Genomic DNA, 14949 nt, shown 5'->3' on the forward strand with positions numbered 1-14949 from the left:
GCTTGGAAGTTGACAGAGGAATAAGAGTGGAATTTGCCTGGTCTGTTTCTGCATTTCTACCCAGTTTTAACAGCTCCTTAATGAGTGTTTCTTAACTTTTTCATCTCAGGACCCCTGCACATAACTCTTAGGTATGTATCAAAAAATAGAAACTGAAAATACTCATTTGTTTAAAAGTAATGGAAACCTATGACATATTAAGATACATAACAGTTTCATGAAAAGTAACTGTTTCCCAAAACAAAAAATAGGGGAGTGGCGTATTTTACAATTTCTCAGATCTCTTAGAAGTCACCTGGACTCTCATAGCTGCTTCTACAATCTCTTGTGATATATTAAATATGCAAAGTATTTGGGGAGGGGGCGTGGGGATCTTGTATCACAGTGATAAATAGTTGGAAAAAGAGTTGAAGTTAAGAAAGCTCTCCTAATTCAGGAACTGAATGATACCCTGGGTTAGGCACCAATGATAGAGGTCCTCTTCTTCAGTGCACTCTAGAACTTAAAATAACTGATAGTGGAAGGGATTAAATAAAGGTGATGAGCAGGAGGAGGATTGTAAAGGAGTGAATGATCCACTTGGGTTTGGGCATCCACAGAGCAGGGTTCTCCATTCCCAGAATATTGCAGGTGGAGTGGAGGGGACATCAAATAGGACTTAGTGGCAGGGAACTATTTAGCATAGCAAATAAGTTGCCTGGTGGAGTAAGTGCAGTTTCCCTCCACTCTATATGTGATGACCACATGCATTGGCCCCTGTGCTGGTCAGCGGAACCTGCACGTTGACTCACTGATTTGAGTAGCTAAGAATGGCAGCTACCTCCTCCTGTGCACAGTTCCTGAAGCAAACTTGGAGAATCAAGCCAGGTAATACGTCCGTATTTCTGGGAGCTGACATCAAGTGGTCTCCAGCCTAATCAACATTAAAATGTCATGTACCAGCTTACTAATTAATTAGCCTGCTCGACTGAACTTTCCGATTTGGGGATGGGTAAATGTGGTTGGATCTGAATGGCCACAAGCCCTACCTCTAATTAACCAGATACGTGTGGTCGGTGAAGAGTTGGGTCAAGAGTGGCTGGGTCACACTGACTGAGTCCTCAGTATTATCTCATAGGATTTTTGGTATTTAATCTTAATACTTAATCCATACCTGGCTTTATATTTTTAAAGGGTTGTAAAGGGGAAAAAAAAAAGTGCAAAGAGACAGTATGTTGCCTGTGAAACTCAAAATATTTACTATCTGGACAGTAGTTTGGTGACATCCGGTAACAGTAAGTCTCCCAGGCTGTTTCCCAGCCATCCATTTCACTCTCCTCTGCTTGCTAATCTGGCTCAGTTTGAGACGGAAGGATTTTTGCTGCTTTTGAGCATTAAGTGACCTGTGGGTCATATAAGGTTTTGCCTTGTTTTTTTGTTTTTCCTTCGGCTGTGCTGTGCAGCTTTGGGGATCTTAGTTCCCCAACCAAGGATTGAACCCGGGACTTTGGCAGTGAAAGTGTGGAGTCCTAACCACTGGACCGCTGGAGAATATTTGAACCTGGTGTCCCAGTAATTGCCTCCTGCGTTAGATTTAACCCTGTTTAAAGGATAGCTAGGTGGTATCGGAGCATTTTACCCCCAACCTTTTATTCTGAAAAATTTCAAACACAAAAGTTGAAAAGAATGAAACAGGGATAACGAAATATCCACATTGCTTTGTGACATTTTATATTTCTCTTTGTCTTGTGGAACCCTGAAAGTAATGACATCTCACTGTGTTCATATTTCTCCTAAAAACAGACATTCTCTTACGACAACCACATTGTCATCACACCTAAGGAAATCACAATAATTCCCTAATAGCCCATATTCGGACCTCCCCAAATTGCACCCAGAATGCCTTTGCTAGCACTTTCTAACCCCCTCTCCTCTGACCTAATGAAATCGATTAATTGGATTTCATTATTAGGTTTCTTTAGCCTCTACTCCTTCCACCTTTTTTTTTTTAAACATTGGTTTTTCCAGAGACCAGGCTACTTGGTGGTCTTATAGAAAGTCCCACGTCCTGGGTTTGTCTCATTTGTTTCCTCCTGTGTCATTTGATTTATTCTCATCCCTTTGGGGGCACTTTTTTGGTCTTGCATAAACATTTTCCTTTGTTCCTCCATCCAGCCTTTTCATTGGTTCAGTGGAACTCAATTTGAATTGAATGGTGGCCGGCCCAGGGCTCTTCCCCCAGAATCAGGTGGTCTTAAGCTGCAGTCAGCACCAGGGCCTATGACCTGAGCCCAGGAGGACAAAGCTGTCTGCCTGTACCAGTTGTACCCAAGGGAACCGTCTTGTTTTCTGACTAGAGTCTTTTAGGTTAGGGTGTTTTGCCTCCTCACAATCCTCTCCTACTAGGTGTCCACTCAGTATGTGCTTTGACTCAGCAAGCCATCTCACACATTTAATCACCTGGCCTGGTGAGTCCTGGTGGTCTGCAGCTGATCTGCCCCTATGCCTGGCGGAGGTGGTGAAATACTGCAGCCCACCACGTTCCCAGAGTTTTCAGGAACCCCCAATCACGTCTGAGAGGCTGCCTTCATATTGGGTCTACCTTGGGAGAATGAATCTAGACTTGTTTTAACACCGTCTTGGTGTTACCTGGTTAGCCCCACCACGATGGACTAATGCTGTCCAGATCCCCAAGATCAGACCCTTCCTTACACTGCTGGGTAAAAGTGAAAGGAGCGATACTCCCCTAATATCCTAAATGTCAAGGATTTAAAATTTATTTAGCCCAGTAGAGACAGGACCAAAACGAACCTAGATAATAAAACAGCCTTGGTCCATCCCTCAGGGCTTCAGCACCCAAGAATGCACCAGTGACTGGTCTGGCCGCCCCTGCCCCATTACTTGGGTTACCAAATGGTCTGCAGGGCCCTGGAGCTGGGAGGGTTCAGCATCCACCCGGGATCGGGCGGGGCCCCAACTAGGGGGCGTCCTCAGAGGCGCCGTCCTCTGCTGCCCTCCGCTGGGCGCCGCCCGGCTCTGCGGCTGGCCCGCCCGCCCCGGGCCCCGGGGTGTCGACCGGGTTCGGCTTCCTGCAAGCCTTCGCGTTACCCGGGTTGGGGCCAGACCCCGGGACCGCAGCAGGGCCGTCAAGCTCGGCCCGCCCCCAGCTCCAACTCCTCCGGGAGCTCCATCCTCGGGCTTCTCTCCGGTCACCTATCCGCAAACACGTGGGCCCCAGGAACACCATCTCGCTGTCTGCGTGTGCCCGGCGCCTCGGTTTGCGCGCGCCCGCGCGCGCGCGTCCACCCTGGTGGCTCTCAGCGTCTGCCAGCCACATCTCCGGCGCTGCCCTGCAGGCCAAGGGGATCCAACCACCCGGAATCGCGAAGGTGCCAGCCCAGGCCAGACACCCGGATGTGAGCAGGGCGGGGACGCGGCCGCCTTCCAATCGCGGGCAGCGGCGAGAGCCAATCACAGCCAGCCTACCCCGCTCCTCCAATGGTCGGCCTGTTGCTAGGGCTCCGAGCCGGGATCAGCCCGGCGGCTGCGCGGCCCCGTTCGCTCCCCTGCGGCCCCCCTCCCACCGCGGGCCTTCATAACCTTGCCCCCCGCCCCGCCCTTCCCCTGTTCTCCACCTTCCCCTCTCTCCTCGTTCTCTGCTGTCTGCTTGGGCCTTTGTCACCCGGAGTAACCTGGCCTGGGCTCTGTAGGGTACTGCTACGCCTTATAGGGCGTTAGCGACATCTGTGGGCCTTGTCTGTTGCCGCGGTCGGTGGAAGGAGCTGGTTTGGGAGGGCGGAGCTCAGGCTCCTGCGGGGCTCTTGACCGCGTGCTTGCCCCTCAGGGTCCCCGTCGGAACAGCAGGCGCAACCTCTCAAGCCCAGTGCGGGTTCGCCAGGCTTTCTTACCTCTGTATAGCTTTTTCTGGAACCAGCCCCTGGAGGACTACGTTATTCCCATGTTGCAGAAGAAGCCGGGGCTCTCTGCAGCTCGCCCGGCCACACAGCAGTTGGAGGGGCTCAGAGGGGGGTGGCGACTGGGGTCTGTCAGGCTCCATCACCTCACACATGGGCGCCACGGTCCAGAGGACACTGAGGCCAGACTCTGCCGCCGACACTCAAGGCCCTCCACGGCCAGGCCCCAGCCCCCCTGCAACCTCGCGCGCTGCCTTGCCCTCGTGTCACCCCATCTTCCCTTCCCGCTGAACGCCCTCCTTACCCCCCACTCCCTGGATAGAGGCCTCTGTGAGTTGAGTGGTGGCCGGCCAGGGCTCTCCCCCAGAATCAGATGTCAGAAATGATAGGAAGCGCAGAAACCCCGATCTCTGCCCTTCTCATTTCCCAACATAGAGCTGTATGATCTGAGGCCAGGATGGGGAGATGGGTTGCTCAAGGCACAAACCTGGATTTAGGAATTGAAGGTCAACTTTGGTGTGGTTACTGACTGTTTAGAAAGGTGAGATTTCTGCCACTCAGCAGCGTCTCTGTCTCTCAGTGGTAGAAACGTAAGAGCTTAGGAGTTAAGTTCTCATTCCATCCTGTCCTAGTTGTAAGGCTTAACTTCTCAAGTTCCTTAGTCCTTCGGAGGTCAGTTTCCATACCTGTAAAATGGGACTCTTATAGACTATCTCATAAAAATGCCTAGCAATGACTGGGTACTTCCTGGGTGCCCCAGACACTGCTCCAGGGCTTCACTTGTGGGAGCTCCTTCCTAGACGGGAGGCTGCCCAATTCATGAATAATTGACGAAAACCAACTAGAGCTTCAGATTTACTCAGCTGAATTTTTTTAAACCATTTTACTTTATTTTATTATAATTTTTTGACTGTGTTGGGTCTTTGTTGCTGTGCGTGGGCTTTCTCTAGTTGTGGTGAGCGAGGGGGGCGGGGGCTACCCTTCCTTGTGTTGTGCTGGCTTCTCAGTGCAGTGGCTTCTCTTGTGGAGCATGCGCTCTAGGCACGGGGGCTTCAGAAGTTGTGGCTCACTGGCTCTAGAGCGCAGGCTCAGCAGCTGTGGCGCATGGGCTCAGTTACTCCGTGGCTTGTGGGATCTTCTGGACCAGGGATGGAACCTGTATCCCCTGCATTGGCAGGCAGATTCTTAACCACTGTGCCACCAGGGAAGTCCCTGAAGTTCGCTTTTTAACACTTTTCTTCTCCTTAATACTGGTCACATCTACCCTAACTCCATTTTCTTTCCTTTCTTGCTTCCTTCCTTCAAATTTTCAACGGTCTTTTTTTTTTGGGGGGGGGTGGTGAGGGGAGGGGGGGATGCTGCGTGGCTAAAGGGCTCTTAGTTCCCCAACCAGGAATTGAACCCATGCCCCCTGCAGTGGAAGCGCAGTTCCCTAACAGTCTGTTCTAAAGTTCAAGTCCCATTTCCTTCCATTTTGTAACAAAACTGAAAGGACAGTTACCATTTCCTCATATTTCCCTCAACTTTTTTTTTTTTTTTTTTAATTGTGGCTGCTCAGCAGGGCATGCAGGATCTTAGTTCCCCGACCAGGGATCGAAGCTGTGCCCCCTGCAGTGGAAGTGTGGAGTCCTAAACCACTGGACCACTAGGGAATTCCTCCCTCAACCTTTGACTTACAAAGATCATCAGTGATTTCACTCTGTAATAAGGGTGATCTGCATATTAATGTCTTAAGATTACAGTTATCGTCCCATGATTAATGCCTATGTTTCCTTCTTACTCAAAAAATAAATAAATAAAGGCGTCACATGTATTGATTCATTTTGCAGAGGGAGGAATGGACTTACTAACTTGCCCGTGGTCCCACAGCTAGTAAGTGCCCCAGTGGGGATTTGAACCCCAGGTAGTTTGACTCGTGGCCACTAGCGCAGCTGTAATCCTCTGCTGCCTCTCAGTGGCACGGGGTTGCCATGAAGATTTAATAAGCTAAGGCGTGATTGGTAGCTAGCAGGTGCCCAGTACACGCTAGTGTAATTAGTAACAGAACACCTAGGCAGCAAAGGCACAGAGGGTGGGGTAGGCCTCCCTTGGCTCTGGGGCGCCAGGCCTTGGCTACGAGACCCAGCAAAGGCAGACTGAGAAAGTGAGCTGAGTCCTCCAGGAGGGAACTTTCAGGAGGCTTGAGGGCTTTCAGCCACATAGGCCCAGAGCAGAGAACATGACCAAAGGTATGGTAGGTGCAGGGCTAGGGGGTGTCAGTGTTTTCCAAGACTTCGGTTTCTGCCTCCATTTCTGCTCTGGGCCTGGCAAGACCCAGAACCTGGGCAGAGATTCCCAAAGTTTCTGGAGTGGGTAGTGTCAGGTATCTGGGTGTCTCCGGGAGAGCACCAGGGGGCAGTCACTTACTATCCTATCTGGGCCTGGGGGGAGGGAGGATGGGGAGGCTGAACCCCAGGGTGTCCTGCAGGGGGCGTCCCAGAGCCTGCCTTGGCCCAGCTCCTTTCTCCTCACAGATAGGGCTAAGACATCCTTTCTGGAGTCAGTGAGAGAGTGAGGCCCGAGCTGGCAGGGCCTGCTGCGGCTTGGTAGAGATAGGTTACTCCTCCAGAACCACTTTCCTCCCACCCAGAGCCTTGGGGCTCCAGGACACCTGTTGAGGGATTGGCCCGTGGGACCACTCCCAGGGCTCAAGGCTTTCAGGCTGGTCACACCTAGAGAATGGTTTTTTTTTTGAGATCTTCAACAGGGCTACCGAGGGGATTGTGCAAGAATAGCTCAGCCACCAGGGCCCAGAGAGAGCTGGGGGAGGGCGCTCCAAAAAGGGAGGGGGCTTGGTGAAGTGAGAAGGTGCAGTGATGGATGTGGGTCTTCAGAGAAGATAGAACTCCCAGAAAGGAGGGCTTTCCATGTGGGAGAAGGGGCTTGGTGTTGGGAGGGGTGCTGTGAGGGGGTGGGGTGAAGTAAGGGAGATGCCAGATCAGAGAGGGACACGGAGACCCAGCAAGGAAGATGGAAGCTCAGAAGAGGCTCGGGGAGGGGAGGAGGGTTGGGGAGGAGAGGGCTCAGGGCTGCTCTGGTCATCCATTCATCTAAGTTCTCAATCCCCTGTCCCACCCCTGTCCCGTTCTCTCCCCAGCCTGAAAACAGCCATCCCTAAGGGACTTTCAAAAGGACTTTCATGAACCCTTCTTGATGAGGGAGGAATGACGTGGGAAGAAAAGGGTTGTCCACACCTGTCCTGGGGTCAAGGCCAAGACTGAAGGCCTTCCTCATGCCAGGTCCTCATTGGTCCTGTAGAACGCCGTCCTTATACCCTTGGGCATCCTGGGACTTTGGCCTTCCTACCATTGTTAGAGGACCCTGGGTAGCTGCCAATCACGGTCATTCCCCCTTGATTCCCCGTCTGCACAGAGCTGACAACACCAACAATCAAGGCAGGATAGGCCTCAGGGGCCACCCAGAACCCTCAGAATGGAAACTGAGCCCAGAGCAGAGCTGGACCCCAGGCCATGCCTCCAACAGGGACAGAGCTGGCCCAAACCCAGAGCTGGCCTCAGCCCAGGGCTTTTTCCCACACAGAGCTGCTCCTGCTATCTCTACCCATTCTTTACCTAAACCTTCCTGGCAGGCTCTTCCCTGTTCAGCCCTGAGGTGAGGTGGGGCGGGGGAGGGGGGATGTAGATTTCCCTCTACTGAGGCAGCCCGTGGACCACCAGTGCTGCATCTTGACCCAACATTGCCACTTAGACTGGGCGGGGGGAGGTGTCCCAGGCTGGTAGGCATGCAAGGCTGGAAGGAAGGGTGGGAGGGGCTATTAAACTGCAGGGACCTCTCCTAGGGCCGTCAGTTTTTCCCAGGGTCCCTAGACATGACCTTTTCTCTCTGGGCTGGGAGTTGGGAGCCCTGTCTGAGCACTTGACTTTCCGTTGCCCTCAGTCTGCCCCTCAGAAGAGATGGAGGTGGCCTACTGGCCAGTGAGGCTCTTCCACCTCCACACTCCTACCCGAGGCCATCCAGAGATTCTGTTATTGATCTGGAACTGTCCCTTCTTCGCCAAGCCTGGGATGCCTGGTATTTTTCATGCTTCCAGCTCTCCCAGCACAATGAGCTGTTGGCAGAGCTGTCTCATAAGAGGCCCATGAGAATATGGTTCGTCCTTAGGAGGCAGAGTTAGATGCGTACAGTGACGTCAAAGTCACCTGGGCAGATGGAGGAGGAGGGAGGGGAGGACCCAGAGTGCTTGCCTGAGAGGATCTTTGCCAGGGATGGAGTGATTCCCGCCCACAGTCTCCTGTGCTCTGCAGGGCTGGAACACAGGGGCCGTGGGAGATGGACACACAGTGCACACTTTGGGGTGGGGTGGGGTGCGCATTCCCAGGGGCCACTTCCCTAGGAGAGCAGCATGAGGGCAAGGCTTAGCCCCCATTTCATCAGGGTCTGAGCGACAGGGCCCAGGGCCAGACTCTGGCTAAGACCAGCCCAGGCTCGCCCAGCTGCCCTCACCCATGCTGCATCCTCTGTCGCTGCTTTGGTCCTGAGCTGGCAGCCCAGTCGCTGCTGTGCAAGTCTGAACTCAGAGCCAAGCCCTGGCTGCAGGGCTGTCCCAAACCTCTGGGTGCCACTGTGTGCATGTGGGGGTTGGGTGCAGTAGAGGTGCAGGGGGTCCAGGGTAAGGCCAGCAGATAGGACCCCCTCCAGTCTGATCTCTGCCCTGCCCTGGGCTCTGTCAACCTCCTGGCCGACCCTAGGCGGGGGCTCCAGTGCAACCCCACCCTCCTTTCCTTTCTTCATTTGTTACCCCTCCCCCATCACAAAGGTGTTCTGGCCATGCCCTTTGGACCCAGCCCTGGTGTCCTCTGCAGCCATTCTCCGGGCAGCTTTTATTCCCCACCCTCTCCACGGAGCAGTCTGTCCCTGGCAAACCCAGGTTTGAGACAGTAGCAGAGGGAAGATGAGGGCAGCTGGAAACAATTCACTCACCCGGCAGCCAAGGTCTCGGGGCTGCTTGACCTTACAGAGACTGTGAGGTCAGCAAGCCTCAGGCAGGGAGTTCAGACCTTTAGCGCTCCCCTTCTTCCCCTGCCCCCCAGGACACCCACATCTGGTCCGTCACCCCACACCGCAGATCCTACTGCTGCCACATCCTGGCACGTGGCCCCCTCTCCCCCTCCCCCTGGCAGGACCCAAGCCCACTACATCCCAGCAGCACATTGCCCCTGGCTCTTGGCTGGCCCCTCCCAACCATTCTCCTCTAAGATCTGGAACCCTGTTTCTAAAGCAGGGATGCTTAGGGACTTCCCTGGTGGTCCAGTGGTAAAGAACCTGCCTTCCAATTCAGGGGATGTGCCTTCGATCCCTGGTTGGGGAACTAAGATCCCACATGTCACAGGGAACTAAGCCCAAGTGCTGCAGCTACTGAGCTCGCACGCCTCAACTAGAGAGTCTGCATGCCGCAGACTCAGACCCCACGTGCTCTGGAACCCACAACTAAAGAGAGAAAACCCGCACGCCACAACTAGACAGAAGCCTGCATGCTGCAACTAGAGAACCTGCAACAAAGATCCCATGTGCTGCAGCTAAGACCTGACACAGCCAAAAATAAAGAAGAATGTTAGATTATAAAAAATAGATAAAGCAGGGATGCTTAAATCCTTTGATTAGCCTGCACTTGGCTTGGCCTTCGATGCCCTCCAAGATGGGCCCCACTCACCTCCCTCCCTCGCCCTCCCGCTTGCAGCCCCTCCTCCAGCCGGACCTCGCCCGCCTTCCTTCCTCGCCCACACAGTTCCCCCTTGCCTGTCACACAAGGGTCACTTCTGGAAATTCCTCTTTCCCACTCCACTGAGACCCCGCAGGCTGTCCTGGCCCCTCTCTAACGGCATAATACTGCTCGTCACTGGGCTGTGTGTCCTCCTCTCACCCCCTTGAGCTCCAGCAGAGACTTGACGGACTGACAGGCTGGGTGCTGGGCCCAGAGAAGGTGCCAACGGGGAGGGCAGATTTCACAACTGGGAGGGAGAGAGAAAGGAGAGACCTAGGGATCAGCCTGGAACCGAGAGTGGCTTGTACACTCCACGGATCCCTAGGGGAGCTGGAACTGGTGAGAGGTGAGTGCAGCCACAGGGATTTGAGATCCTTGGGGGAGCCTTTGTCATCTGCCTGGAGTAGACGCGTTGCCCTTCAGACACCCTTCGGCTGAACAGAGGGGCCCAGATACTAGTATTCGTTGAACCAAGGCCAGTGTCTGAGTCTGCAGACCTGAAGGTCATCAGAGGCCTTTAGAGAGGGACCCACTGAAAATCAGGGAAAGGCCTGGAGAGGCAGGGAACAGCAGTAGGGCAGGGACTCACCAGGTCTCTCAATACCTAGAGCCAGCCTCTCCCAGTGGAGACCCTGTGACTTGAGCCAGGCTGCCCCATCTACCACTCTGCCCAGAGGTGTCACCCAGATCCCACATCTTCTGAGCTGAGCTCTGGGCATAGGGCGAGCCCAGCCTCAGACTCCCATCCTGCCTCCGCCTGGCCCTCCACAGTGTGGCCCAGGCCACCTACAGGGCATCTACCTCAACTTCCTCACCTCCTGCTTTGGTTTCCCGCGGAGACTGTGGCCTGTTTCCTTTGCAGGGACTGAATTCTTCACCTCCTACCTCCCTCGTGCCCCAGCTGTGTCCCAGATCATGGCTTGAGCCCCCAGACCTATAGTCCATTCCTATAACACCCACAGCACCCAGGCGCTGACCCCATGGCCCTGGACTCTGGGCCTGAGACCTGGCAGCTCTGTCCGGGCCATTTTGCAGCCTCGCACCCTTGAGTAGCCCTGGCCCCCAGGCTCAGCTGCATCCCTGCCCTTCTCTTAAGGCCCCACAGAGCCTCATTCAGCAGCACTTCAAGCTGTGGAGGTCCCCTCCCCCACGCCAGCCTTGTGTTTGAGCTAATCAGTCTCCCCAACTTGTGGCCACACAGATGGCCCTCCGTCCCCTCCAGGTCTAGCTGTGCGAACCTGGGCAAGTCTCTTCACTTCTTTGAGGCTCGCTGCACAGCTGTCAAGCAGGTGTAACTGCACCTCTTCTCAGGGCTGATGTGAGGATTACCTTGTCAAAGGCTTGGCACTAGCTCTCCCGCACTTCTAGGGCACTGGTGGAGGAGCTGGCTGCCTGGCAGCCTTGCTATCACTCTCTCTGACCAGATAGGAGCACCCAGCCACACCCATGGAGGTCAGGGCCAACCTGTTGCCAGCCACAAGGGCGCTGGCCGGTAGAGTGAGGGTGAGAACCAGACGGCTGACTCTTGGGTTGTGGCCACGGGAATGTGGAGGCGTCCAGGAGACACCTGAGACGTGGGGGTGTGCGGTCAGGGAGGAGGGCGGAAGATTTAGGAGATGGGAGCTCAGGAAGCGAGCAGTGGGAGGGTGAGTGGCCTGGGCAGCGCCCTAGCCGGCAGGCCCAGACCCATGCTGCCAGCTGGGCCAGCACCATCTTTGTTCTAGGTGTTTATTTCTCTGTTGGCCTCCCTCCAGGTTTGGCGGGGCCCTGCTTTGGCTTTACGCCTGCTCCACACTGTAGTGCCCCAACAGGGAGCCCACACCAGGGAGTAGAAACTGAGCAGCTGGGCAGCATGGGGGTGGGGGGTGGGATGCGGGTGTGTGTGGATGCCCCAGGCCCTTTCCTGCGGGTGGTGCTCCTCTCAGGGACCCTGGCCACAGCACCCGGCTCTGGGACCTTGTTTTTATTTTTATTTTTTTATTTTTGGGGGGGTACACCAAATTCAATCATCTGTTTTTATACACATATCCCCGTATGGGACCTTGTTGATAGAGACAGTGTGGGGTCTCAAGATCTTGAGCACTTCAGACTGGGCTCCCAAGCCTGCATCTGCTCTCTCCCTGCCCTAGGTCTCCCCAAAACTTCCTTGGGTGGAGGAGAGGGTGGTGGATAGGATAAGGCAGACAAAGAAGAGGGCTGAAGTAGGTGTGGCTGTTCCTGCCGGGGGGGGGGGGGGGGGGCTGGTCAAGGCAGGCCCTCCTGCAGCCACTGCTTCCCCTGGCACCTCTCTGCCTCTCTTCCACCAAAACCTAGGCCACACCTCTCACGCTCCGCAGGGTACCCTTGAGCCTGAGGGCCCAGGCCCCGTGCTGCCTGCCCGGGTTGGGGGGAAGGCCAGTCTCAGAAAGCCACCTGGGGTGGCCACACCTCCCACAGCGTCTACCTGGCCCTGCCCCTCTCCACGAGGATAATGAAGTTTTGATGAGGTCAGGAAACTCCCCTCCCAAGACCTTGCCCTGATACCCCTCACCTGCCCCCCCCCCAGGTGTTCCTGAGCGCCTCTCCAGGTTTCCCCTGCCCCACCCCTAGCCCTGGGGGTTTTAGTTGCTGAAAACAATCACTGCTTCTCTTCATAAACAAGGGACTGGAGGGCAGGGCTGTGCCCTGTGATGGACACCACTGTACCCACAGGGCCCGGCGAGGTGCATGGCATACTGCGGGCCCTCTGCAAACCTGATGAGCATGTGAACCAGTACCAACCCCTACACCTCCACAAACACACCAGCGTCTGAGGCAGCAGCCGGCAGTTGCTTCAAACTTTATTTGAGAAAAATAGAAGGCAAATGTATCAAAAGAGCATAGAAGTTTGGCGGGTGGGGCTGGTCAGTGATGGCTACCGTGGGGTGGACAGCTGGGCTTAGGCCTTTACTTGTTTCCAGGCTGTTCCGGCTTCCCAGCTTCTGGGCCCCCAAGCTGGGCACGAGCCTCGAAGGTGACAGGGATGGTGATCTCTGCCGACTGGGTGGCTGGCTTGGGCAACGGGGCCTCCACGGTGAGCGTGCCCTCAGGGGACAGGGAGGAGGAGACCAGGGTGGGGTCCACACCCGGGGGCAGCCTGGACACGCAGAAAGGGAGGACAAGCGTTAAGAACCAGTGCGTCCCTGCACCCCCCTCCCGCCCCCCAGACCTGGAGCCAGGACTCACGTGTATTTTCGAGTGAAGCATCGGGAAATGTAGCCGTGCTCGTCCTGCCGCTCTTCGTGCTTGCCTGAGAGGGAGGGGAGTGGAGGGGGAAGGCGGTCAGAGGAGGCGGGGAGGGGCGGCCTCTCCAGCTGGCTCACATCCAAACGCGCCCCACCTGGTGGCCAGGACTCATGGCAGGCAAGATTGACTAAGGGATCTGGGTGTCCCAGACGGTCCCCGGACCTCAGAAGCTTCTGGAAAGTTCGGTTCAGGGGCTTTGGGGGTGGGGAGTGGGGCCGCAGCACCGGGCACGCGCACACGCCCCCTCCGCGGACCCGGCAAGAGGCAGGGACGGCGACGCGGCGGGGGGGGGGGGATGGGGCGACGCCCTTTTCATACCAACTGGAGGCGGGGGTGGGTAGGCCGGTGGGTGCGGGGAGACCTGGTCCCTTGGGGGATGGGGCTGGGGCTGGGGCTGAGGGGGGGTCACTGCTGGAAGGGGGCGTTTCTTCCCTTAGTGGAGACTTTTTGGGGCTATAAGATCCCAGCACCCCGCAACTCCAGAGAAGTGAATAAAGGCCTGGGGCAGGGCGAGGAGGCCGGGCTCTGCCCCCAGCCCCCCACCCCCCGTCCTCCTCTAAGTTTTCACTTTCCAGCCCCCCCCCCCCGCCCACGTTTCAACCCAGGTCGCGGGCCAGGGCTCCTCCCCAGGACGCGAGAGGCCGGGGTTGGCGTCCCCAGTCCCCGGGGGGCTCACCAGTGATCTCCACCACGCCGTCCTTGGTCTTGACCGTCAGCTCCTCGGGGGCGAAGTGGTTGACGTCCAGGGACACGCGCCAGCGGTCGGGTGTCTGCTGGATCTCCGAGACGCCGCTGCTGAGCTGCCGGCTGAGCGCGCGGCTGTAGGCGGGGCCCTCGATCGCGGCGGCGGGCAGCGGGCGCACGTAGCCGGGCCATCCGCTGTGGCTCAGCCACTGCGACCACTCCTCGGGCAGCCGGGGCATCCCGAAGGCCTGGTCGAAGAGGCGGCTGTGGGCCGGGTACCAGTCGCGGAAAGGGTCCCAGCTGGGGCCTCGCAGGAGCGAGAAGGGCACTCGGCGCTCGGCCATGCTGGCTGGTCTGGGCGCGTCTGGCTGAGGCTGGGAGAAGTGGGAGAAGTGTCGGGCGCCGGACCCAGCAGCGCTTTTATGGGCCTCCAGCCGGGTATTTTTAGCAAGCTGTGTTTCAGGTCTCTATTAATGGCAATGACAGGCCGGGGGCCGCCCCTCCCCCTGCATTCCCCCCACTGCATACCGGGGCGCGGGGCGGGGCGAGGACGGCCCTGCCCACATCTGGAACTTTCTCTTGTTGGAGAAAACAAATGACTGCAGTCCTGTCGCTGATGCAGTGCCCACTGCCGGACTCTCACAGGCCTGGGAGCTAATGCGCTGGGCGGTGATCTGTGGACAGTCCAGGAGGACAGAGCCCAGAGAGAAGTCGGGCTGCTTGTCTCAGGCCACACAGCTAGGAATTGGCAGAGCCGGAATTTGTGCTGTAGGGTGTCTGTGAATTAATGTCTTAAGAAGGAGCGTGGTTACGAGTGTGGACTCAGGAGCTAGACCACCGGAGTTCACATCCAGGTCCTGTCAAGGTCTGAGCACAGGTTGCAAAAGAATTTCCAGACACAAGGCAGAATGTGAGGAAGATAGAGTTTATTAGAGAGAAGGGACAGTGTAAAGACAGCAGGACGACTTCCTGGGAGACCAGGGAGAGCTGACCCCTTAGTGGGCTCGCAGCCAACTTTTCTAACCCTAAGACAAAGAAAATTCCTGCTAGGAAAATGGCATTAATCAATTGGTCAGTGCGCCATAAGGCAAAGGGTATGGTTAGGTGATAGGCCAGGACCCTATATGTTGAATACCTTCCCTAATATGGGGTTGTATTATCAGCTATCCTAAGTCAGGAAACATAGGCTAAGTTAGGAAACAAAGGTTTGGGGCGAGGGGTGTCGAGCTAACTCCAGATCTGAGTTGCTAGGCCATGAATTAACTCCAAATTGTGATTCTTGTATAGGGCTCCACAGGTCCTGCTGCTCACTGGATGAACTTGTGCAAGAGAGTCTTTGTGCCTCAG

General features: G+C 55.9%; 1 protein-coding gene across 1 annotated transcript; it reads right to left on the reverse strand.

Annotated features, from left to right (window-relative positions):
* Positions 1 to 12456: 12456 nt before the first annotated feature.
* On the reverse strand, positions 12457 to 14084 carry HSPB1 (heat shock protein family B (small) member 1). Its single transcript, XM_057748594.1, has 3 exons — positions 13595 to 14084; positions 12859 to 12922; positions 12457 to 12769 (listed from the first exon to the last, which is right to left on the reverse strand). The coding sequence occupies exons 1-3, from the start codon at positions 13944 to 13946 to the stop codon at positions 12580 to 12582; spliced, it is 606 nt and encodes a 201-aa protein (XP_057604577.1). The 5' UTR covers positions 13947 to 14084; the 3' UTR covers positions 12457 to 12579.
* Between the last annotated feature and the right edge of the window lie 865 nt (positions 14085 to 14949).

Source organism: Hippopotamus amphibius, chromosome 9 (genome assembly GCF_030028045.1).
Source record: "Hippopotamus amphibius kiboko isolate mHipAmp2 chromosome 9, mHipAmp2.hap2, whole genome shotgun sequence".
Taxonomy (NCBI): domain Eukaryota; kingdom Metazoa; phylum Chordata; class Mammalia; order Artiodactyla; family Hippopotamidae; genus Hippopotamus; species Hippopotamus amphibius.